This window comes from Rhinopithecus roxellana, chromosome 15, assembly GCF_007565055.1.
Source record: "Rhinopithecus roxellana isolate Shanxi Qingling chromosome 15, ASM756505v1, whole genome shotgun sequence".
NCBI lineage: Eukaryota > Metazoa > Chordata > Mammalia > Primates > Cercopithecidae > Rhinopithecus > Rhinopithecus roxellana.
Window position 1 is genome coordinate 86,749,017 of NC_044563.1, and position 24,869 is coordinate 86,773,885.

General features: G+C 36.4%; 1 protein-coding gene across 1 annotated transcript in view; it reads left to right on the forward strand.

Annotated features, from left to right (window-relative positions):
• NLRP14 (NLR family pyrin domain containing 14) overlaps positions 1-24,869 on the forward strand; it is a 52,271-nt gene that overhangs the window by 18,829 nt on the left and 8,573 nt on the right. Inside the window, exons 4-10 of the mRNA XM_030918828.1 lie at positions 2,104-3,700; positions 6,380-6,544; positions 9,364-9,531; positions 19,223-19,393; positions 19,820-19,990; positions 21,450-21,620; positions 24,070-24,240. Coding sequence (XP_030774688.1) covers positions 2,104-3,700; positions 6,380-6,544; positions 9,364-9,531; positions 19,223-19,393; positions 19,820-19,990; positions 21,450-21,620; positions 24,070-24,240 — 2,614 coding nt within the window. The remainder of the gene's footprint in view (positions 1-2,103; positions 3,701-6,379; positions 6,545-9,363; positions 9,532-19,222; positions 19,394-19,819; positions 19,991-21,449; positions 21,621-24,069; positions 24,241-24,869) is intronic.

Consider the following 24,869-nt stretch of genomic DNA (forward strand, 5'->3'; position numbering starts at 1 on the left):
ACCAGGTCACATAGCAGGAGGTGAATGGTAGGCCAAGCGAGCCTTACCACCTGAGCTCTGCCTCCCGTCAAATCAGCAGCTGCATTAGAGTCTCATAGGAGCACAAACCCTATTGTAAATTGTGCATTCAAGGGATTTAGGTTGTATGCTCCTTATGAGAATCTAATGATAAATGTAATGCAATTGAATCATCCTGATTCACCCCTGCCCCCTACATCCACGGAAAAATTGTCTTCCATGAAACTGGCCCCTGGTGCCCAAAAGGTTGGGGATTTCAGACCACTGGCTTATTAACACCATTTCCCTACTTGGTTTTGAATTCTACACAATTTAATTCCAATTTATATAAATGGAATTACAGTAGAAAGAAAATTAGATCAAGTGAGAAACCTTTATTCTTAACCCAGCCACATTCTAACAAGCCACATTATTTCATTCAAGAAATAATTGAAAACTTCATCCCAAGCACTAAAATATAAAAATTGCTTGTTATATTAAATGAACTTGAATATAACTTCCCACTGTGACTTTCATTTCTGATTCAATATAAAGAAGTTTATCTTTGTGGTATGAGAAAAAAACTCATGGGCTAATAATTTTTTTTATTATTATTTCAAACCTAATGGCTATTTCCCTCTTATGTGCAGATAATTGCACACAGATAGCTAATAAATGTCTTCAAATTATTATTTGGAAATTGTGATAAAAGTAAACTATTCATTATAGGAACTTTGGAAAATACTGTAAGTACAAAATAGAAAATAAGAAGTACAGCAATGATTTACTGATTATTTTCTCTGTGAGTGTACCAACATACTGTTTGAATTACTATAGTTTCATGGTAGGTTTTAGTTTTGGGTAAAGAGTGTTTTTCTTCTCTCTGCCTAGCCAATCATTAGTTTTGCTTTTTGGAATTTTTAAATTATCATTTGTTTATGTTTTATCTTTGTTTTTAAACTTCATGTAAGCAAAATGAGCTATTTTTAAAAAAAGATTCAAATGCTTTAAAAGTACATAAAGTGAGTTTCTCTTTCCCACTCCCCATCCCCAGTCTTACTATTCAGAAATAATCAGTATTAATATATTGGTGTATATGGTATAGGTTTTCAGATACATAAAGTTTGTTCATTTTATTTCCAGGAGAGGATCATATTGTACATAATTCCTAGAAACTTCATATCTTTTCTTGTTATTATTTGGGGGGATATTAGTACCTATAATTATACCTTATTCAAAAGTTATAAAGTACTCAATTATATGATTGTATTCTCTCATTTTTTATTGCACAAATGTATTTGAGACTTCTTATGTGCAAGGAGATGTGTTAGACACTGAACATGCAATGATGAAGCCGCCAGCCAAGTGCATCATTTATTTAAACAATAAAGTAATTATAGCTAGTGACATGTACTGTGAATGAAAAATATACTGTTTTGAGAATATATAAAAAGGGGAAGTACTCTAGTGATGAGGTTCAGAGAGGTCTTCCCCGAGATCCTATATTTTTAATAGAGATCTGAAAGAGAGATCACACTGAAACAGGTAAAGATTAATTATATTTTCATTCTATTTCACTTAGGATGTTTTTCTTTTTTTCAAAATATTATTTGAGCCATGATTCAATGTTTATTTCTATTAACTTTTTACTTGTACAAAGAAAATTATTTTGATCTGTAGATTCAGATCTGTCTTGGGGTCTTTCCTATTATTGCTAATGGTTGCCTCTACTCTTTTTTTATCTGGATGACACTTCTGTTCTCCACGTCTGTCATCTTTTTTCTCTGTAGAAGGAAAAGTACAATGAAGAAAAACATATTTCTAAAGTATATCTGGTTTTATTTCCCATCACAAATTAATTTTTCTGCATCAATTCTGGTTTTTATTACAGTATATAATACAGGTTTTAAATCTATAGGAAAATTTTTATTTGATTTATATTATTTTTAAAAAATCAAAACCAGCTCTGATTTCAGCCTACATTCTTTCTTGTTCCTAACTGCAAGTTTGGTATTCTTGACATTACATTTCATAGAATTTGTTTTGATTATGTGTTTTTTTTGTTTTTGTTTTTGTTTTGTTTTTACCTTTGCCATTCTGACTTAGGTGATGGAACAGAATACAGAATTAGAATAAAGGAAAAATTTTGCATCACTTGGGACAAGAAGTCTTTGGCTGGAAAGCCTGAAGATTTCCATCATGGAATTGCGGAGAAAGATAGAAAACTGTTGGAATACTTGTTTGATGTAGATGTCAAAACTGGTGAACAGCCACAGACCGTGGTGCTTCAGGGAGCTGCTGGAGTTGGGAAAACAACCTTGGTGAGAAAGGCAATGTTAGATTGGGCAGAGGGCAATCTCTACCAGCAGAGGTTTATGTATGTTTTTTATCTCAATGGGAGAGAAATTAACCAGCTGAAAGAGAGAAGCTTTGCCCAATTGATATCAAAGGACTGGCCCACCACAGAAGGCCCCATTGAAGGGATCATATCCCAGCCAAGTAGCCTCCTGTTTATTATTGACAGTTTTGATGAACTGAACTTTGCCTTTGAAGAACCTGAGTTTGCACTGTGCGAAGACTGGACCCAAGAACACCCAGTGTCCTTCCTCATGAGTAGTTTGTTAAGGAAAGTGATGCTCCCTGAGGCATCCTTATTGGTGACAACAAGACTCACAACTTCTAAGAGACTAAAGCAGTTGTTGAAGAATCACCGTTATGTAGAGCTACCAGGAATGTCTGAGGGTGCAAGAGAGGAGTATATTTACCAGTTTTTTGAAGATAAGAGGTGGGCCATGAAAGCATTTAGTTCACTAAAAAGCAATGAGATGCTGTTTAGCATGTGCCAAGTCCCCCTAGTGTGCTGGGCCACTTGTACTTGTCTGAAGCAGCAAATGGAGAAGGGTGGTGATGTCACATCGACCTGCCAAACAACCACGGCTCTGTTTACCTCCTATATTTCTAGCTTGTTCACACCAGTAGATGGATGCTCTCCTAGACTACCCAACCAAGTCCAGCTGAGAAGGCTATGCCATGTCGCTGCCAAAGGAATATGGACTATGACTTACGTGTTTTACAGAGAAAATCTCAGAAGGTTTGGGTTAACTAAATCTGATGTCTCAAGTTTTCTGGGCAGCAATATTATTCAAAAGGACACAGAGTATGAAAACTGCTATGTGTTCACCCACCTTCATGTTCAGGAGTTTTTTGCAGCTATGTTCTATATGTTGAAAGGCAATTGGGAAGCTGGGAACCCTTCCTGCCAGCCTTTTGAAGACTTGAAGTCATTACTTCAAAGCACAAGTTATAAAGACCCCCAACTGAGACAGATGAAGTGCTTTTTGTTTGGCCTTTTGAATGAAGATCGAGTAAAACAACTGGAGAGGACTTTTAACTGTAAAATGTCACTGAAGATAAAATCAAAGTTACTTCAGTGTATGGAAGTATTAGGAAACAGTGACTATTCTCCATCACAGCTGGGGTTTCTGGAGTTGTTTCACTATCTGTATGAGACTCAAGATAAAGCATTTATAAGCCAGGCAATGAGATATTTCCCAAAGGTTGCCATTAATATTTGTGAGAAAATACATTTGCTTGTATCTTCCTTCTGCCTTAAGCACTGCCGGTGTTTGCGGACCATCAGGCTGTCTGTAACTACGGTATTTGAGAAGAAGACATTGAAAACAAGCCTCCCAACTAACACTTGGTAAGTGTATTAGGGCCATTCCCTGGAAGTGCCCTGTAAGGCAGAGAAGAAGTAGATTTTGTCAGAGGGAGGAGTTATTTAGCTGAAGTCCCAGAGCTGAGATAACCCTTCAGAGTTGTCCCATCTTGAGGCAGGGAGGCTAAGCATTTAAACCCCTTATTGACCAATCATGGCTACTGGTGAGGAGTGGGCAAAAACTTTCCTGAGATGGCTTTTTTGGCCTGAAGGCAATACCAGGAGAGGGACTGGGCTGAGGACTCTCAATTGTTGACAATCCCAACAACTCAGGGGGAATGAGCACTTCAGTCTTCAAGGAGGAATGTGGCATGGCACAAACTTGCATCCATGATAATAAGTATGTTTAATTTCTAAAGATAATGTCATCCAGAATAATAAGGGACCAGAAATTTCCTTCTGAACCTGGTAAACACAGGTTATTTCTCTGTATTACATTCCTCTGCACTCTACTGACCTAGCTTACTTTCCCCATTGCCCAGACAATTTTGGCCTTTGTTTTGTAGTTTGTGAAAGGTCTCAGCCCTTTAATGCCTATCTGAAGACACTGGAGGTTAGTAAGAAAGAGTAGGTGCTAAATAAACATTTTTGAAAAAAGAAATGAACCTTAAGTGTTTTATGTATATTCTACTCTACCTCCTTTCTCAAGTTGCCTTTTCTGACTACCTGTCTAAATCTGAGGAAAGAATTGAACTATGGAATTCATTCCCAGATGTATATGAAGTTAATTGAGGACTTCCCATGTGCTATATAGTTGTATAGTGAATTGGATATTTAACATAATATCCAATTTAATGTTGTTGGCAACCATCTCTATGTATTTTTAAGATTACAAAACTCAGAGACATATACCTAGAAAATTTCTTGATTTGAGCACACATCAAATAATAATTAAGTTGCTGAGTGCTTGTCACATAACCTGACAGTCTTCTAAGTCCTTGATCTCATTTAGTCTTCTGATAGTCCTATTAGGTAGGTGCTATTATTTCCATTTTACTTAGGACAAAATTGTGGTACCAAGAAGGCATATAACTTGACTGAATTCACACATCGGATTGTAATTTCTTGGTTTGCTAACTTTATCCAAGCTGTTTCAGTACCATTATATACAATTCAGAAGCACTCCTTTCTTATTAGAGCATACATTTCATTTATTTGCAAACTGTGGGAGTAGAAATTGTGGGCCCTGATGCTATGACCTTTACCTACCTTGGAAAATTGTGAGTAATCTTCAGTCAATTTTCTTAATTCTGACTTCAGAGTTCTGTTTAAAGAATATGTGATTTAACAGGGCATTAAAACATCTTTTATGCCTAATAGTAAATGTTAGAACAGTATTCTGGCCACTAGATTGCCAGTTCTCCTGCTAGCTTTCCTTACCTATGTTGTAGAGTTATCCAGTACTAGAGTTGGCATTGTTGCTAAAATAAGGAGCCAGAGAACCCAAAGTTTTGAAAGAAAAGCTGTAGTCTCTTCTATAATATAACTACATTGTAAGCTTTATGAGAGCAGGAGCTCTGTTTGGTTCACCATTTTATCTAGTGTTCGCACAGAGGAAACACTTGAATGCTTGAATGAATAATTTATTATCTTGTTTTTATAAATTTAAGACCTCAAGTGATATAGAACATCACTATGAATTGTCATTCATTCCAATTTAAGATATGGGAATGAATATTTATTGAGTAGCTATTATATATAAGGCAACATACTAGACTTTTATATATTTTAATATAATATTTAATATATACACATATATGTATATAACAGTTACTGATTACTAGGAACACTTATAGCATGAGATATTTGCTAAGCATTTTCTATATATTGCCTTACTGAATCTTCACAGTAAATCCTAAAATATAGATACTGTTATCTTCATTTATCAAGATGATGAAGCTGAGGCTCTCATGGGTTAGTAAATTTTCCAGAATAACTCAGTTCAGTGAGTGGCAGAGCTGAATTGGGACTCAGAGCTGCTCCATTGTTGAGCTTATAATCACCAGGTTGTCCCCTGTTGTATTACCCTTTATTTGTTCATGAGTTTATTGATAATATTTCTAATAATTAAATCATAAAGTATTTAAAGTTTACAGTGTGCTTTTGTGTACCCTTTAAAATGCACTATTAAATTTCCACAACTCTGTGAAAGGAGACAACATTTCCATTTTATAGATGATGAAAACTTGTAACTTAAAGAATTGATGCAACTCTCTTAAAATAATATGGCTAGTAAGTGGTAGACCTGGGCCTCAGGCTTGTGGTTTTTAATCTATACCACTTTACACCTAATGTCTACCCACTAATCCTAATCATATTCTTTGTGGCCAAATTTTATTTTTCTTTTTGATATTGGCTCTTCAAGTATTTGAATACTTCTCTCTTATCCCTCCTGATTTGCTTCATCTAAAGTAAAGCCTCTCTGGTTTTTATTTTGTGTGTGTTGAGGGGAGTGGATGGGAAGTGGGAGAGCTATTGGACAAACAAGGCCTCTAGAGTGCCCAGAGGAAGACTTCCTTGTGGACTGTGCCCACGGTGGAGCTGCACTGTATGCTCTTGCCTTTCCAAAATACACTTACTTTTACCCCAATACTATCTTCTGAGAGTTGCCTAGGCTGAAATAAAATCAGCATTGTTTTTCTTTTTTCAATTATTTATGCAAAGGGATGGTGATAGCATTACTCACTGGTGGCAAGATCTCTGTTCTGTGCTTCATACAAATGAACATTTGAGAGAACTGGACCTGTACCATAGCAACCTTGATAAATCAGCAATGAATATCCTGCATCAAGAACTAAGGCACCCAAACTGTAAACTACAAAAGCTACTGTAAGTCTGGTATGAGAAAATTTAATGGAGTAATTCTAATTTCTTTCTGTGTTTCACCTTCCACTCATACTCGTTAGGGGAAGCCAGTGCTAACAAATACTTACAAGCCACTGTGTAAAATACTCAAACAGGAACAATGGAATCCTCTGGGGACATGAGATCATTACTAACTTGTTCTCAGAGTGATTCCACAGGGCATAGGAGCTGTTTACATGGGTTTTTCAGGCGTGATTAGGAACTTTCTAAGTGAAGAGCACAGAGCTAAAACATTCTAGGCAGGTCACCAATGCACTTTCAAGGACATGTTCTGGAACTTACTATCTTCTTAAATTTTTTTCTGTTGAGGAAAAATTTGCATTTAATAAAGTGCAGAAATAATGTTCAGTTTGTTGAGTTTTGACAAATGTAAACATCTTTGTAATCAACACATCCAAAACGATAGAAAATATTTTCATTTATCTCAGAAAGTTCCCTTATACCCCTTTTCTTTTTTTTTCTTGAGACAGGATCTTACTCTGTTGCCCAGGCTGGAATGCAACAATGCCATCACAGCTGGAACTCCTGGGCTCAAGCAATCCTGTCACCTCAGCCTCCCAAGTAACTGGGATTACAGGCATATACCACCATGCCAGGCTATTTTTTTTAAATTTTATTTCATAGAAATAGGATCTCACTGTGTTGCCCAGGCTGGTCTGAAACTTCTGGGCTGAGGAGATCCTCCTGCCTCAGCCTCCTAAAGCGCTGGGATTACAGACATGAGCCGCGATGCCCAGCCTATCCCTTTCTGTTCAATTTTCTCACCCCATCCAGTTCCAGAGACAATCATTTTCTAATCTCTGTCACCAGAGATCAGTTTTGTGTCTTTTTGGAATCATTTTGATTGATTCCACAGTATGTATTTTTTTTTTAATTTATCTTCTTTCTTTTTCTTTTCTCTCTCTCTTTTTTTTTTTTTTTTTTGTGACAGTCTTGCTCTGTTGCCAGGCTGGAGTGTAGTGGTGCAATCTCAGCTCACTGCAACCTCCGCCTCCCAGGTTCAAGCCATTCTCCTGCCTCAGCCTCCCAAGCAGGTGGGACTACAGGCACGTGCCACCACACCTGGCTAATTTTTGTATTTTTAGTAGAGATGGGGTTTCACCGTCTTGGCCAAGCTGGTCTCAAACTTCTGACCTCAATGATCTACCCACCTTGGCCTCCCAAAGTGCTGGGATTACAGGCATGAGTCACCACACCTGGCCATATCCATCTTCTTGTGCTCAACAAAAGGTCTTCTAAAATTTATCCATGTTGTTGCAACTTTCAGTAGTTTCTTTTTTACTGCTGATTAGTATTCCATTGTATAACAATACTATAATTTGTTTATTCATTCTCTTATTAATAGACCCCTGGCGGTTTCCAGTTTTTAACCTATTAAGAATAAGGATAATCTTTGCCAACATTTGCTGCTGTCAGTCTTTTTAAAATTTTATCTTAATTTGATTCTAGATACTCAATCACTTTAAAATGTTGAATGTTCACATGTCTCTTACCCTTTTCTGTAAGGACTCCACTAGGAGCTGAAACTGATCCTAATCTCCTCTGTATTTTGTGCCTGTAAATGTGTGCAAGTTACATTTGTCGTTTAGTATGAACTGAATGCTGAACAAATGATAGATCTTTGTTTCCATTAGTACTAAAAATAGATGTTATTTTGGGCAGGGGGTGGGGACAGGCTTCTCACCAAATATTTTCCTCCCAATCTCAGTATTTTTAGTGAGTTCTGACATTGGATTTCAAGCATCTAGAATAGGTCTGTTATTCCATATAGATGTAGTAAGGCAACTAGATGTATTTTATGATTAAGGGGTTCCTGGAAGTCCTTTCCACTCATCCCTACACATTTACCCCATATTGTCCCTTCACAGGATGTCATCAATTAAGATCTTCACAATAGCCAATCCCTTCTGGGTTAATTGACTTCCTTTCTTAGAATGGCAGGGTTGCATCAGTGGGAGGATGCCATGATGACTGTTCTCAGTCTGCCACCTTAATGTGGTCTTACTGTGGTCCCTTTTCCCTAATAAATGAGATGGTGCCATTTATATTTACTGAGTGCCTTAGGCACTTTTACTAGATGAGGATGGTTAGTGCTGTAAATGGGTAAAATCCTTATTTTCCTGTGTGTACTTGCCTGGGGTGAGGGGAGTGAGGGTGGAGGGTGGGTGGTGGGCAGAAGGGAGGAAAGGTGGTGTTACAAAGAAGGGCATTGGGGACTAGCAGAGACACTATAGAAGAATCAGAAATATCTGACATTGACTGAGTTAGCAGGTAGAAAGTAGGACAAAAATTGGCAGATTTAACTTCATTATTTTGCTTGGGCTGCCTCTGTACACCTGCCTCCTACAACTAGCAAAGTCCCCAAGATGACACAGTATGTTTTGCAACAGTGTTTTGTTATTACTGCACATCAAACAGTTGATGCTAATTGTGAATTAACCTTGGATTATTTAAAGATTTGGCTATTGTGAATTAATGTTATTTTAGTACTTGGAATGGCCCTGATAATTTTTGATAGTCATTCCTGGGATTACAAGTTTAAGAGGCTCCTCTTCTGCTTTTCATGATGTTATCACCTTCTTTTCCCTTAAGGTAAAAAATACTTGGAAGTGTCAATTATCAAGACATAAATAGAAATTGAAGTTATAACCCAATTGTTTTAGATGAAAATAAGATAAAAGAATATTCATGTAATATCCAAGAATTAGATTGAAAAGAAAGAGATCCTGTAACCAAGGAGAGAAATGATTTTGTAATACCTCCTGCAAATTTTTCTTCTGAAGGTTGAAATGTATCACTTTCCCTGATGGTTGTCAGGATATCTCTACTTCTTTGATTCATAACCAGAATCTGATGCATCTTGACCTAAAAGGGAGTGATATAGGGGATAATGGAGTAAAGTCATTATGTGAAGCCTTGAAACACCCAGAGTGTAAACTACAGACTCTCAGGTAAGCTTTGAGTTGTTTTCTCTTGTTTTGTTTTTATAATTGAGGTTTTTATCTATCCAAGTAGACTCTTATATCCTGGATTTGCTATTTATAGGACTGGCTTAAATCTACTTTCATGATATGGGGTAGCAAGCATCAGTGGAATCAAGCTGATTTTGTTCTGGTAGGACTTTCACTCCTCCAATCTCCCCAGGAAGATTTCTCATTGTGTGGTTCTCTGTGTCTCCTAAATCTGCTGGTGGAGGGAATAAGAGCAGATTCAGAATTTATAAACATTTAACTAGTTTACAATCCCACCAACAGTGTAAAAGTGTTCCTATTTCTCCACATCCTCTCCAACACCTGTTGTTTCCTGACTTCTTAATGATTGCCATTCTAACTGGTGTGAGATGGTATCTCATTGTGGTTTTGATTTGTATTTCTCTGATGGCGAGTGACGATGAGCATTTTTTCATGTGTCTGTTGGCTGTATGAATATCTTCTTTTGAGAAATGTCTGTTCATATCCTTTCCCCACTTTTTGATGGGGTTGTTTGTTTTTTTCTTGTATATTTGTTTGAGTTCTTTGTAGATTCTGGATATTAGCCCTTTGTCAGATGAGTAGGTTGCAAAAATTTTCTCCCATTCTGTAGGTTGCCTGTTCACTCTGATGGTAGTTTCTTTTGCTGTGCAAAAGCTCTTTAGTTTAATTAGATCCCATTTGTCAATTTTGGCTTTTGCTGCCGTTGCTTTTGGTGTTTTAGACATGAAGTCCTTGCCCATGCCTATGTCCTGAATGGTACTACCTAGATTTTCTTCTAGGGTTTTTATGGTATTAGGTCTAACATTTAAGTCTCTAATCCATCTTGAATTAATCTTCGTATAAGGGGTAAGGAAAGGATCCAGTTTCAGCTTTCTACTTATGGCTAGCCAATTTTCCCAGCACCATTTATTAAATAGGGAATCCTTTCCCCATTTCTTGTTTCTCTCAGGTTTGTCAAAGATCAGATGGTTGTAGATGTGTGGTATTATTTCTGAGGACTCTGTTCTGTTCCATTGGTCTATAGCTCTGTTTTGGTACCAGTACCATGCTGTTTTGGTTACTGTAGCCTTGTAGTATAGTTTGAAGTCAGGTAGCGTGACGCCTCCAGCTTTGTCCTCTTGACTTAGGATTGTCTTGGCAATGCGGGCTCTTTTTTGGTTCCATATGAACTTTAAAGCAGTTTTTTCCAATTCTGTGAAGAAACTCATTGGTAGCTTGATGGGGATGGCATTGAATCTATAAATAACCTTGGGCAGTATGGCCATTTTCACGATATTGATTCTTCCTATCCATAAGCATGGTATGTTCTTCCATTTGTTTGTGTCCTCTTTGATTTCACTGAGCAGTGGTTTGTAGTTCTCCTTGAAGAGGTCCTTTACATCCCTTGTAAGCTGGATTCCTAGGTATTTTATTCTCTTTGAAGCAATTGTAATGGCAATTCCTCAAGGATCTAGAACTAGATGTACCATATGACCCAGCCATCCCACTACTGGGTATATACCCAAAGGATTATAAATTATTCTACTACAAAGACACATGCACACGTATGTTTATTGCGGCACTATTCACAATAGCAAAGACTTGGAATCAACCCAAATGTCCATCTGTGACAGACTGGATTAAGAAAATGTGGCACATATACACCATGGAATACTATGCAGCCATAAAAAAGGATGAGTTTGCGTCCTTTGTAGGGACATGGATGCAGCTGGAAACCATCATTCTTAGCAAACTATCACAAGAACAGAAAACCAAACACCGCATGTTCTCACTCATAGGTGGGAACTGAACAATGAGATCACATGGACTCGGGAAGGGGAACATCACGCACTGGGGCCTATCATGGGGAGGGGGGAGGGGGGAGGAGGGAGGGATTGCATTGGGGAGTTATACATGATATAAATGATGAATTGATGGGTGCTGACGAGTTGATGGGTGCAGCACACCAACATGGCATAAGTATACATATGTAACAAACCTGCACATTATGCACATGTACCCTAGAACTTAAAGTATAATAAAAAAAAAAAAAAAAAAAAAAAACATTTAACACCTCTAATATTTAAGTGCTGGAATAGATTTGTTGTATCTTTGAATTCTCATAGAAAACAACACACTGGGGGATGTTCTTTAAGTAATTGGGGGCAGTGCGGGGACAGACTCACTTTTATTTGATTTTTGATGGTGACTCCCCTTCAATTTAGAACTGCAACTCAGTGACCAGCCCAGAAGGCTGAGAAAGAACAGCGTGGAAATGGTTCTCTTTCGAGGTGCTTGCTGGCTACCACACACTATTGATCTTAGTGGTGACTCTTCTTTGGCTGATGAAAGCGAGAGGATTAGCAATCATACTGTTCTCCACATTGTGTGACAGGTTTTAAGAAAGATTTTATTTTCCAATGAAAGGCAATGAAATAGGTTTCTGACAAAACCAGACAAAACAAATAGTTACAGTAAGTTTTACATTAGAAGTTTTTATAAGCCCTGGACTCAGTTCAAGGTGGCCAAGACTGAAGCTTGATGCATGAAGGGCCAAAGTAGATCTGTATTTGTAGGAAGCAAATTACAATCCAGGTGTAGGAAAAGTAAGTGAAGTCTGGAATAAGACTTTCTTTGACATTTTTAAAACTCTTATCAGTTTTTGTAAGATGGAATTCACTTACAGCACATCTGGAAAGTCGTTGGATAATTCTCAAACATAGATTGAGTTCAGTTGTTAGCAGGGCAGGTCAGAGTAAAGGTTTTACCTACTAAGTAGTTTTAAGATATTATGAGGAATTTTCTGTAATCTACATCTCTGGTCTGAAACTCAGGTGAGAAGTATGTCACTGATTCCTATGTCTAAAAATAAAATGTATTAGTAGCAAAAAGCTGTTAAATTGAGGAAAAGAGGAAAGATGTTTTCTTACAGTGGGAGCTGTGGATCCAAGACAAAAAAAAGCTTGGCGCTTGACAGACCAGTGGGATTTGATAAGATCCCTTCCATTTGAGGTTTGAGTAAGGTTGTCTGCTGGTAAGCCTTGATACAGACCAGGTTGCCAGGATTTCAAATAGAAAATCATCTTTCTGAGTCAACTAGTAGGGCTCCTTGCAACAGTGAATACAATGCTTTGGCAAAAGTCATCAGAGCTTTGTAATAATCTAATACTCCATTATGTGGGACTGCATGTTCCGCCAGTGTGGGTGGCCACTGAGGAGTAATCAGTGGTCTTATTAACATTTCCTGTGGGAGAAGGTCCAGTTTTCTGTTTGCTTCATATCTCATGTTATAAGAGTCACAGGTAGTATGAATGTCCTCATTAGTTTGGTTTGTGTATAGACCATGCACAAGTTTCTAGAATTGCATTTTGGTGTTATACTCTCTCTGTTTCTAGATGATATAAGTAGTGTTGATACATCAGTAGTGTTGATACATCAGTAGTGTTGATACATCAGTAGGACTTTGCCAGCCTGTCTTGCAACATATGATCCCCAGTTATTATTAGAACTTGGCTAATTTATAAATAAAATATCTTTTAAAACTTTAAATTGCTCACATGAGCCCCTGTACATGAACATACTGAAAGGATACATAATCGCTAATTTTCTTCTTTCTTTTTTTTGAGACAGAGTCTCGTTCTGTCACCCAGGCTGGAGTGCAGTGGTGCGATCTCTGCTCACTGCAGCCTCCACCTCTGCCTCCTGGGTTCAAGCGATTCTCCTGCCTCAGCTTCCTGAGTAGCTGGGACTACAGGCCCACGCCACCATGCCCGGCTAATTTTTGTATTTTTAGTAGAGATGGGGTTTCATCATGTTGGCCAGGATGGTCTCAATCTCCTGACCTTGTGATCTGCCTGCCTTGGCCTCTCGAAGTGCTGGGATTACAGGTGTGAGCCACCGCACCTGACCCATAATCACTAATTTTCGTGAGAATACCTTACTACAATATTTACCAAAGGCTTCCCTCAAGAAGAGGAGAAAGATCTATTCTCTTTGTCTTGATAGATTTTTCCACAGTATAGGCCTTATAATGCGTCTTAAAATATGTTTTAAGGTGAGTTTTTAAAATTTGCTGAGCAAGGAGAGGCCAAAAACAAAAACAGAAACTTTGGCATAGTCCAATAATTTCTGATTGTGACCAGAATCTCTTCTTAGTTTGCATATGCTCTGCCACTGGGGCTTCATAAGCAAGGTAAGGGAATGATTGTTGCTTCCACAGCACAGCCACCTGAAGGGTACCAAAATGGCATATAAATGCAGAGCACTCTTTATATCTTCATATACTTTGAATTAGAAGACTAATATTTCAGAAGGGGGACATCTAGAATAGTTAGATAAGGCCAGGTGTGGGGTCTCATGCCTGTAATCCCAGCATTTTGGGAGGCTGGCCACTTTGGATCACTTGAGGCCAGGAGTTCAAGACCAGCCTGGCCAACATGGCAAAACCCCATCTCTACTAAAACTATAAAAACTAGCCAGTCATGATGATGCACACCTGTAATCCCAGCTACTCAGGAGGCTGAGACAAGAGAATTCCTTGAAACCTGGGAGGCGGAAGTTGTAGTGAGCCAAGATGGCACCACTGCACTCCAGTCTGGGCAACAGAGCAAGACTCTGTGTTAAAAAATGTCAAAAAGAAGGAAGAAAGAAAAAAAAATAAGCTGGCTAAGAGGAACTTGCCTGAGAATGGCAAATATCCACAGCTGTGTCTCATTATCAACTAGAGTGAAATATTACTTAACAGGTAGATAGCATATGGACCAATAGAAATTTTTGCTTCTTCAGGAGTGAGGAACCTTTGTGACTCATTACAATTGTTTATAATCATGAAGTGTCTAATGAGTCATAAATGTAAACAGAATTTGGAGAAATGAGAATACACACTTTAAAACAGAGGTTCTGCCACCTGGGCAGACTACCCAGCAAGCAGAGATTAAACTACCAGTCTTCTCCATTCAAAGTGTTTCTTTTATTCATTAATAAACCATGATATATAGGTATACACAGCTTCATAATCATACCAAATAAAGTTTAAGTGAAATATCCTTTAAAGGTTGAGACCATAACTTTTTGAACAGAGATAATATGGATTATAAGGCAATATATTGATTTTTGCTGTCTTTATTTTAATATAAAGAACAAATTGTGTGGTAAGACTGAAATTTATTTTCCCACTTTGAAATTAAACCTCTTTAGAAACATTTAGATAAACTGTGAACTAATCTTTAAAATACTATATTACTTCAACATTTCAAAATCAGCAAGTTTGGAAATTGTATTTAAGTTAATATTAGGAATAATATAACCACTGTTGATAACTAACAATATAGCCAAATAATGTGATACCTCAAAACTTGACCCAGATAGTATAAAATATTTATAATCTTGGCTGATTCCCAGATTTATAAGTTTCTGGTTTATAAAGATGCTGGTCATTCATTTAACTCATATCTATATCTATATCTATATCTATAGCCCTTGCTATATACATATATATATATATTGCTATATATATATATAGCAATATATATAGCAATATATACATATATAGCAATATATATATATATATACTTTAAAATATTAGTGTAAGTAATATGTATACAGGAGAATTGTAGGATACTTAGGAAATGCTTTAATTTAGATTTCTCATTAAATATAGAACCTTTTGTGATCTCAAAAGCCATCATTTGTATTTTCTTCTGAGAGGATTTTGCATTTTTTTACTTTCACTTTTGTATTTTCAATTTTTGTAGATACATAGTAGGTGTGTATACTTATGGGTTACATGCAATATTTTGATACAAGGATGCAATGCATAATAATCACATCAAGGTAAATGGGGTATCTATCACCTCAAGCATTTATCCTTTGTATTAAATAATCCAAGTATACTCTTTTAGTTATTTTAAAATGTACAATTATTTTTTACTATAGTCACCCTGTTGTCCTAGCAAATACTCAGTCTTATTCATTATTTCTAACTATTTTTTGTGCCCATTAACCATCCCCTCTTCCCCTCTTTCCCCCACTACCCTTCCTAGCCTCTGATAACCACCCTTCTACTCTCTGTCTCCATGAGTTCAATTATTTTCATTTTTCACTCCCACAAATAAGAACATGGAAAGTTTGTCTTTCTGTGCCTGGCTTATTTTGCTTAATATAATGATCTTCAGTTCTATCCACGTTGTTGCAAATGACAGCATCTCATTCTTTTTTTATGGCTGAATAGTACTCCATTGTGTATATGTACCACATTTTCTTTATCCATTCACCTTTTGATGGACATTTAGGTTGCTTCCAAATCTTGGCTATTGTGAATAGTGCTGCAGTAAACATGGGAGTGGAGATATCTCTTCAATACACTGATTTTCTTTCTTTTGGGTATATACTCCACAGTGGAATTGTTGGATCATACGGTAGCTCTAGTTTTTTTTTTTTTTTTTTTTTTTTTTTTTTTTTTTTTGAGGAACCTCCAAATTGTTCTCCTTAATAGCTGTGTTAATTTGCACTGCTACTAATAGTGTAAGAGGGTTCCCTTTTCTCCACAACCTCACCAGTATTTGTTATTGACTGACTTTTGGATAGGTCATTTTTACTGGAGTGAGGTAATTTCTCATTGTAGTTTTGATTTACATTTCTCTGATGATTAATGATGGTGAGCACCTTCGCATATGCCATTTGTATGTCTTCTTTTGAGAAATGTCGATTCAGATCTTTTGTGCATTTTTAATTGGATAATTAGATTTTTTTCCTGTAGTGTTGTTTGAGCTCCTTATATAATATATTCTCGTTATTAACCCCTTGTCAAATGGGTAGTTTGCACATATTTTCTTCCATTTTGTGGGTTGTCCGTTCACTTTGTTGGTTGTTTCTTTTGCTGTGCAGAAGCTTTTTAACTTGATATTATCCCATTTGTCCATTTTTGCTTTGGTTGCCTCTGCTTGTGGGGTATTACTTAAGAAATCATTGACCAATCCAATGTCCTGGAGCATTTCCCCTATGTTTAATTTTAATAGTTAAATAGTTTGAAGTCTTAGATTGAAGTCTTCAATCTATTTTGGTTTGATTTTTGTATATGTCGATAGATAGTCTAGTTTCCTTCTTTTACATATGAATATCCAGTTTTCCCAGCACCATTTACTAGAGACTGTCCTTTCTGCCATGTATGTTCTTGGCACCTTTGTCAAAAATGACTCCACTGTAGATGTGTAGGTTTATCTCTGCATGTTGTATTTTTATTTCTCATTGTGGTAAAATCAAAATCTCAAATTACAGAGCCAATCAGTTTATCTAATGATTCACCTTGATTTAGAACAGGCCCATGAAGCCTATCCTGTTAGTGGAAATGCTCCTTCTCTTGGAAATATCATTCCTCTGTCACCTGCAGTACATTTATATTGATCCTTAGAAACAAACAGGTCCTGAAACCATATAGCTTCAGCAACAACTCTCCTGTTATCTCTTAATTTCTAATATATATCAGAAAAATAATCTCATACTCAAAAAACAAAAATAAATTATGAAGTTCTTGAGCAACCTGGAAATTACACAGCAAACATTTTCAGAAGGGAAAAATACATTTACACAGCGTCTCTGAGTTCCTGGGAGTTCATCTTCAGGAGTAGCAGTTCCTCTTTACTGAGGAGTGGCCCCCTTTTCAGGTAATGGCAGTTTTCTGATTCTTGTTTGCTAGCAGGACAGGAGAACTTACTCCAACAGGTCTCAACTCATAAAGAAAGCTCTAGTGTCTTGCATCATTTAAAATCCTACCCTGACCAACTCTCAAACCAAGAGCATATTCCAGGTAGATGGAACATGGGTTCTCTAAGTCGACAGCATCTGTACCATCTTACGGACCTATACCCAATAACAGCCGGTCAGTGCTACAGACAGCAAGCAATAAGGACAACAAAAACATTCATAACTTGCTTACTTTTAAGGAGCTTTGGGCTTTGGAAATTTTTAGCTAAGGTGTCATTCTGGTAGCACTATTAAGAGGAAGTTGTGCAGGCTCCTAAGAAGAACCTAAATATAAGTGATAAGCTAATTTGTCTCCCGTTTTGGTGGTTTATATTTAGGGGTCAGTTTGGAGCCATAATCCTCAGCTTTTGGCTTCCCTTTTGATTGAATCACTGGTGATTGATGTTACATATTAATACAGGTGAGAAAAAACCTCCAAACTAGAAAATTAGGAAAGAGTTATATTTTTTATTACTTTATATATGTGAGAGGAGAGTGTTAATGATTTTTTTCTGATTTGAAAAAATCTTTTCAATATTTGTAAAATTTAGGAATTCAGAAATATCAATGTGAATATTACACCAGTGACACAAAGTAAGACAACTGATAAAAAGTACAGACTTAATAGTAGGTAAGGGTTGTTTTCACAAGGCATAGCAATAATTTCTAAAGTCCAGGTCTCTTATAACATTTAATTATTATAATAAAACAAAATTATCCTTATAAAAGATTTTCTGATTTGTAATACTCTCTGCTTTTCTTTGCAGCTGCAGGGGAAAGAGGGAACATTTTGTTTTAATGAGGCTAAGATTTCATACATAAAGAGTTAGGCAGTCCCATAGCTGAAATTCTATTAGCACTAATACAAAAAAAAAAAAATCTCAAGAAACTCATAACTCATGGGAAGGATAACAGAAAATGAACTACCAACTATTTAATATTTGTATCTACAGTTAGAAACTTTTAAAAATGTTTTCGGTACCATTTTTGCTTCATAAGTGGGATATATTTTCTTTCATTTTTCTTTCTGTACCTTTATGTCCAGAAACTTCCAAGTACTATTGCCTGTTTTTAACTTAAGGCGATTATTAGTTATGGGTTGGTGCAAAAGTAATTGTGGTTTTGGGCAAGCTGAGCTTTTTCAGCCTTAGGCTATGTTCTAGGTCTTCTATTAAGATCTAATTCTGGGCTTAGGAGGAAGCTTCTCCTGTCCCTTCCTCTATATACCCTGATTTTGATGAAAAGAAACAATTCTTGAGTGACTCAAGTTGGTAAGTCCTTGATTAAAAGGAATACCCAGAAAAATACCAAATATCAGAAATGCTGCTGCTGCTGCCTGGCTCATTACAATGGGTTAGTATTACTCCCAACCATGTACAAGGCACAAATTGTCTCTAAATATGAGTCTCTCTACATGTGCTTTTTCTGTTTCTCTTAATCTTTAGAAATGGTTTTGTTTTATTTGTGATTTACTTATTGTTTTTCACTCTTAAGGACTGGATTCCTCAGAAAACATGGGCTCATAGATAAATGAGTTCACGGGAGACACAGCTTTTGCTCCCAACTTCCTGTCTATTTCTGTTCTGTTTCAGAAGTCAGAGTATAGAAGAATACAGTCATCCTTCAAGCCATATCTTCTAAGTTGTAGTTTGAGGAAATTCCTCCCAGACTAAAAACGATTACCTTTTAAAGATATTTTTGAATGCTCTCAAATATATTTTTATAGGAAATTAAGGGGGTGGGAATGTGATAAACAATCTCTTTCCCTTCCCTCCTTAACTCTGTCAGAGCCTTATGCTTTAGTTAAACAACTTTTTTTCCATGTAGAGAAGTTGGATTTTCAGGCAAGATCCCAAAGATCAGGAAACTTCCTACCTTCGGGCTTGGTGGGTATTGGTTGTACTTCTTCTCTAAGGAATGGTCATTCTTGTTTTTCTGTGTTGTTTTCCAGGTTGGAATCCTGCAACCTAACTGTATTTTGTTGTCTAAGTATATCTAATGTTCTCATCAGAAGCCAGAGCCTGATATTTCTGAATCTGTCAACCAATAATCTGTTGGATGATGGAGTACAGCTTTTGTGTGAGGGCTTAAGACATCCAAAGTGTTATCTAGAGAGACTGTCGTGAGTGTTTCTGTTTTGTTTTCCATAGAGTCATTTTGCTTGGTTCTGTGTAGCTTAATTATGATCTGATGGGGGAACTGCTTGGGTCTTGACACTAACTGACTCATTTGTCAATCCTGAATAAGCTCTACATGTATCCCCCTTCTCTTCCTCTACTTCCCTCTCTTTTACTTCACTTTTAGACCTATCATTTTTTTCTGATTGAGTTCTTTACTTTCATTCTTTTCTAAGCTTCCCCTCTCCCCTTCCATGTTTTATATCCTGCAAACAGCTGCAATGGAATTCGTAATTTAAATAGGTTTGTTGAGGTTAATTTTATAGTCAAGATATGGGGGTTACAAGCACCACTGATTTCCCTGTGAAGGAGAAGAGAAGCATGAGCTTTGGGAATTGACAGATCCCTTCTCATCTCTGTTTCTTTTTCAGCTTAGAAAGCTGTGGTCTCACAGAGGCTGGCTGCGAGGATCTTTCTTTGGCTCTCATCAGCAATAAAAGACTGACACATTTGTGCTTGGCAGACAATGTCTTAGGAGATGGTGGAGTAAAGTTTATGAGTGATGCCCTGCAACATGCACAGTGTACTCTGCAGAGCCTTGTGTAAGTGTCTTCAAGTTTTATCCTCAATACATATTGTACATTTTGAAATATGTTTAAAATAGTAAAATGTTATGAACACAGTCTGTTCCTTGCTTTTTCCCAGTTATCCTTAATGAAGAAGAAGGTGAAAATGACATTAATAATTGACATTTATTGTGTCCTAACTCTACCCTGGATCATGTGTTAAACATGCTTATTCTGCAAAATAGTATCTGATGCTGTCAAATTGGCCACCCTATTTTGAGGGGCCTCCTTCTACAGATGAGGAATGTGAGCCTTAGGAAGATAATGCACCTTACTTAATATCTCACAAGAAAATGATGAATTCAGAACTAAAGCCTACCACCTATCCTACTCTATAATCTGAGCTCAGAACAGAAATACAGCACTCTGTTGTATGTCTGAATCACATTGTGATTATTCTATTCATTTTTGTTAGATAATTTTCTAAACATTGAATTAATAAGCCAAGGTTTTAATTTGATTAAATATGGTTAAGTTGCCTTCCAGATAGATTGTTTATATTTCCAGCAGCAGTCTAGGGACCTGCACTTTAACACCCTCATTGGACATCTATAATCTTTTGACCTGTATTAATTAAATAGTTGAAAAGTAACTTTTAAAGTAATTTAAATGTTGAGCATCTTTTCAAGTGTTTTTGATCCTTTATATTTAGGAATTTCCTCTTCATAGGCTGTTTTTTCCTGATGTTTTCTATTATATATGTTATATATTATAGTTATTAATATCACATATACATTATTATTTTATATATATTGCAAACAATTTTCTTAGCATGTTGCTTTATTTCTAACTTTATGGTCATTTTTAGAATAGATAAATTTAAAAATTTTTGTGATGTCAAATTCTGCCTCATGACTTCAAGAAGTTTTGTCGTAATTGGAAATACCTTTCTTTTTTAAAAAAAATACACATATATCATCTCATACTCTTTATGGTTTACTTTTAACATTTACATGTTAAATTATTCCAAATTTATTTTGTTATAAGGCTTAAACTTATTTTTCCCCATATATCAGATCTATTGTACCAAAGCAATAATGGCATAATATGGATTTTCCTTACTGTTTGAAAATGCCGCTTCTATTACGTACAAAGAGTACTTACTTTATTGTGACTACTCTTATTCTACTCCATCTACCTGTTCTTCTAGTCCATGGAGCTACTTCTGCAGTAGAGAACTATGTATATGTGTAATGTAATGAGGTTAGCATTTGATTTATTGTAAGAAAAATGCTGAAGAATATGAGTCTAGTTTGTAGCCCAATTTGATGTAAATCTGTTTCCCAAGTGAGACAGGCTGGCAGTGAGGGTGTTTCATCTGAAATGGAATGTTGACAAATAGATAAGGGATCAAATCATGAAATCTTTTCAAAGAGAGAAATCTCTGGACAGTACAGCAGTAATTCCATCTTTCTTCACATTGTCCTTCCTGTAGGCTGAGGCACTGCCATTTCACTTCACTTAGCAGTGAATATCTGTCAACTTCCCTTCTACACAACAAGAGCCTGACACATCTGGATCTAGGATCAAACTGGCTACAAGACAATGGAGTGAAGCTTCTGTGTGATGTCTTTCGGCATCCAAGCTGTAATCTTCAGGACTTGGAGTAGGTTTTCTGTTGCTTTCCTTTTGTGTAGTTTCAAAAACAGTGTCTGGGGAGATACTGAAAGAAAGGCTGAGAACTGAGTATCTATCAGAGAAAAGAATATACAGCTGATTTTCCCTCTGCCTGGGACAAGCTGGGGAAGTCTGCTCATCAGATTTTTGAAAATAATTACCATAGTAATTCTAATAAACTTTCCTCAGGTAATAAGGACCAGAGGCATCAGGCTGAACAGTGGCCATTTTATTCTTTCCTTGGTTGTGCCCCAGTGAATCTACTGTGTGTCTTCTACTTTTAATCCAGAAGCTGAAACTGTTTTCTACTAGTTTTTCTCTTACATTTATGTTTAAACTCAGTTTTATAATTAGGTCGACTTCCAAATAAATTGGGAAGGGGATTTTTACAACATCCTACATTCCACTGCTGAACAGCAGCCATTTTATTCTTTCCTTGGTTGTGCCCCAGTGAATCTACTGTGTGTCCTCTACTTTTAATCCAGAAGCTGAAATTGTTCTCTACTAGTTTTTCTCTTAGATTTGTATTTAAACTCAAGTTTATAATTAGGTCAACTTCCAAAGAAATTGGGAAGGGGATTTTTACAACATCCTACAATCCATTGCTGAACAGTAGCCATTTTATTCTTTCCTTGGTTGTGCCCTAGTGAATCTACTGTATGTCTTCTACTTTTATCCATGAAGCTGAAATTGTAATCTACTAGTTTTCCTTTTAGATTTATATTTAAACTCAGGTTATAATTAAGCAAACTTTCAAATAAATGGAAAGGGGATTTTTAACAATGTCCTACACATTTTTAAACTCCAACCATTTTCATTAATATTATGTTTTCTCAGTCTGTGAGCAAGTATACATATATATGCATTGCATGTGTATACATAATTTTGATTGCTGTATGGATATGATTTGGGGTTTCCTTTTCACTTGATAGTATTTCAGAAATACATTTATCAAGGTGTGCATGCTGAGAATAAAGAAGAAATACATTTAAATACTTATTTCAAATTATCTTCTTGATTATTTTAATGACTGTATGGTATTTTGTATTTCATTGCATAAATACTTTGGCCAGCGTGAATCAAGACAGAGGCATCACTTAGCAATCTCAGCTCCCTTTCCTACCAGGGCCTTCCAAGTGACCAGTAACTTTTGTGAGCGATTAAGGGTCTAACCCCAGCATAGTTTTTCAGATCTGTAAAGTCAAGCTCTTTGGTAGACCCAGAAGTATTTGTCGTGACCAGACTGACTCATGATAACTAAACTTCCAAATGAGTTTAATAGTTTAATGTGACAACTATAAACACGAAGGCAATTACACTGTAGAGTCCAATCAATACCTTTACTTACTTTAGGAAAGTGTAGATAATATGGGTTATTTTGTGATTCTCTGGAATTTTGTTCATCATTATTCAACTGGAAGACAAAGATTTACTTAATGGATGTTGTTAAATCCAATGTCTTCATTTAACTACAGAGATACAATTTCTAAGTGACCTATATACTCAAGGTCTTTGCTAGCCAACTTTCTCTCCTTAGCAATGCTGTGAACAAAGCTGTACTTTCTTAGTTACCTTCCAAAGCCTCTGTGCAGACCATGTCAATTCTCTTAACCAATATTTTCAACCAGTATGAACTAGATGCTAAGGAAACTAAAAGTCAGTAAGGTGATGCTTTTGTCCCCAAATAACGTAAAATGCTGATTACAGGGAAATAAATATAAAGCAAATTACAATGTATTCCATACAGTGTTATAAGGATATGACAACAGTCTCAGGGATTAAGGTTGGGACTTCTCAGTGGAGACAGAGTTACTTTAGGCTAGAAAAATGATGAAGATTCTGTTATGTGGGGATATGCTAAACAGAAGGAAAGGAGAGAGAATAGAAGAGAAACAACAACAAATATGGTTTAGTTGGAGAAAAATTCATGTGTGTGGTTAGAAAATAATGTGGGGACAAAGTATGGAAAGAGAAAGCTTGAGGTCAGATTGTGAGTGCGCTTGAATACCACGCAAAGGACCTGGAATAAATATCTTTTTATATGTAGCTTTCTTCTCTGAAGATAATACTTTGAGATGGATTCCAGGAAACTTTTTTCACTTAAAGATATATTAAAAACTGAAAGCACAGAGATCTATTGATTCCTTGGGAAAGCTTATATTCATTTTTTTTAAGTATTGGTAAAAATAAATGTTTATACCCTTGATTTTTAAAGCTCTGTAGATAACAACCTGTTTGTGGAAGACAACAGTTTTACCTGCTGGTTTCTTCTGCTCATTAAGAAATCCCATCTGTTTTTACTGATAAATTAGACCCTCCCATGTATGTCCTGGATTGTAGATAGAAAAGAGGTTCAAATACCTGGGTGTATCTCCTAGGAGGAAACTTATTAAGCCTCACAATGGAAGGATTCACTTTTCCTATTGTAATTCTTACAGATTGATGGGCTGTGTTCTCACTAATGCATGTTGTCTGGATCTGGCTTCTGTTATTGTATACAACCCAAACCTGAGGAGCCTGGACCTTGGGAACAACAATTTGCAGGATGATGGAGTGAAAATTCTATGTGACGCTTTGAGATATTCAAACTGTAGCATTCAGAGACTCGGGTGAGTTCATAGTTTTCCATTAAGAAAATGATGCCTATTTGGTAGCTAGTATAGCTAGAAGATAATTAGTGTATGGAGAGAGGATACAAACTAAATGGGGCTAGAAGGTAAGTTACTCTCAGAAAAAAGAATCTAAATTTCAAATAAATGGATCAATGTACTGCATGTTCTTTACTATAGAAGCCATATTTCACATTTCTTTGTGTCCCCTTTAGTACCTTGGACAGATGCTTAGTATTCAGGTGGTACCTGGTTTGGGTCTTCCATGTTCTATCATTCTTCAGATAGTCCACTTGTCTTTGAATTAATTTTTTATTAAATTGAAGATTTTTACTAATTATCTTCTATCTGTAAAAGACTGTGTTCTTAAGGAGCTTGTAATCTAATAAAATCACATTCTGTGTTGTGGACATTTCTTATGTTCAATTCTGTATTTAGATTTTTGTTTAATTTTGAACTGATACTGGCTAGTACATTTTCACTTATACAACATGAATTATTGACCTCAGGGTCAAGAATTGTGCTCTGGTGTGGGAAGCTCAGACATAATGACATGTATCATCCTTTAGAAATTTAACAGTCTTCCAGAGAAATCTCCCCGGCTCTTCCAAGAAAATGAAGCTTTTATA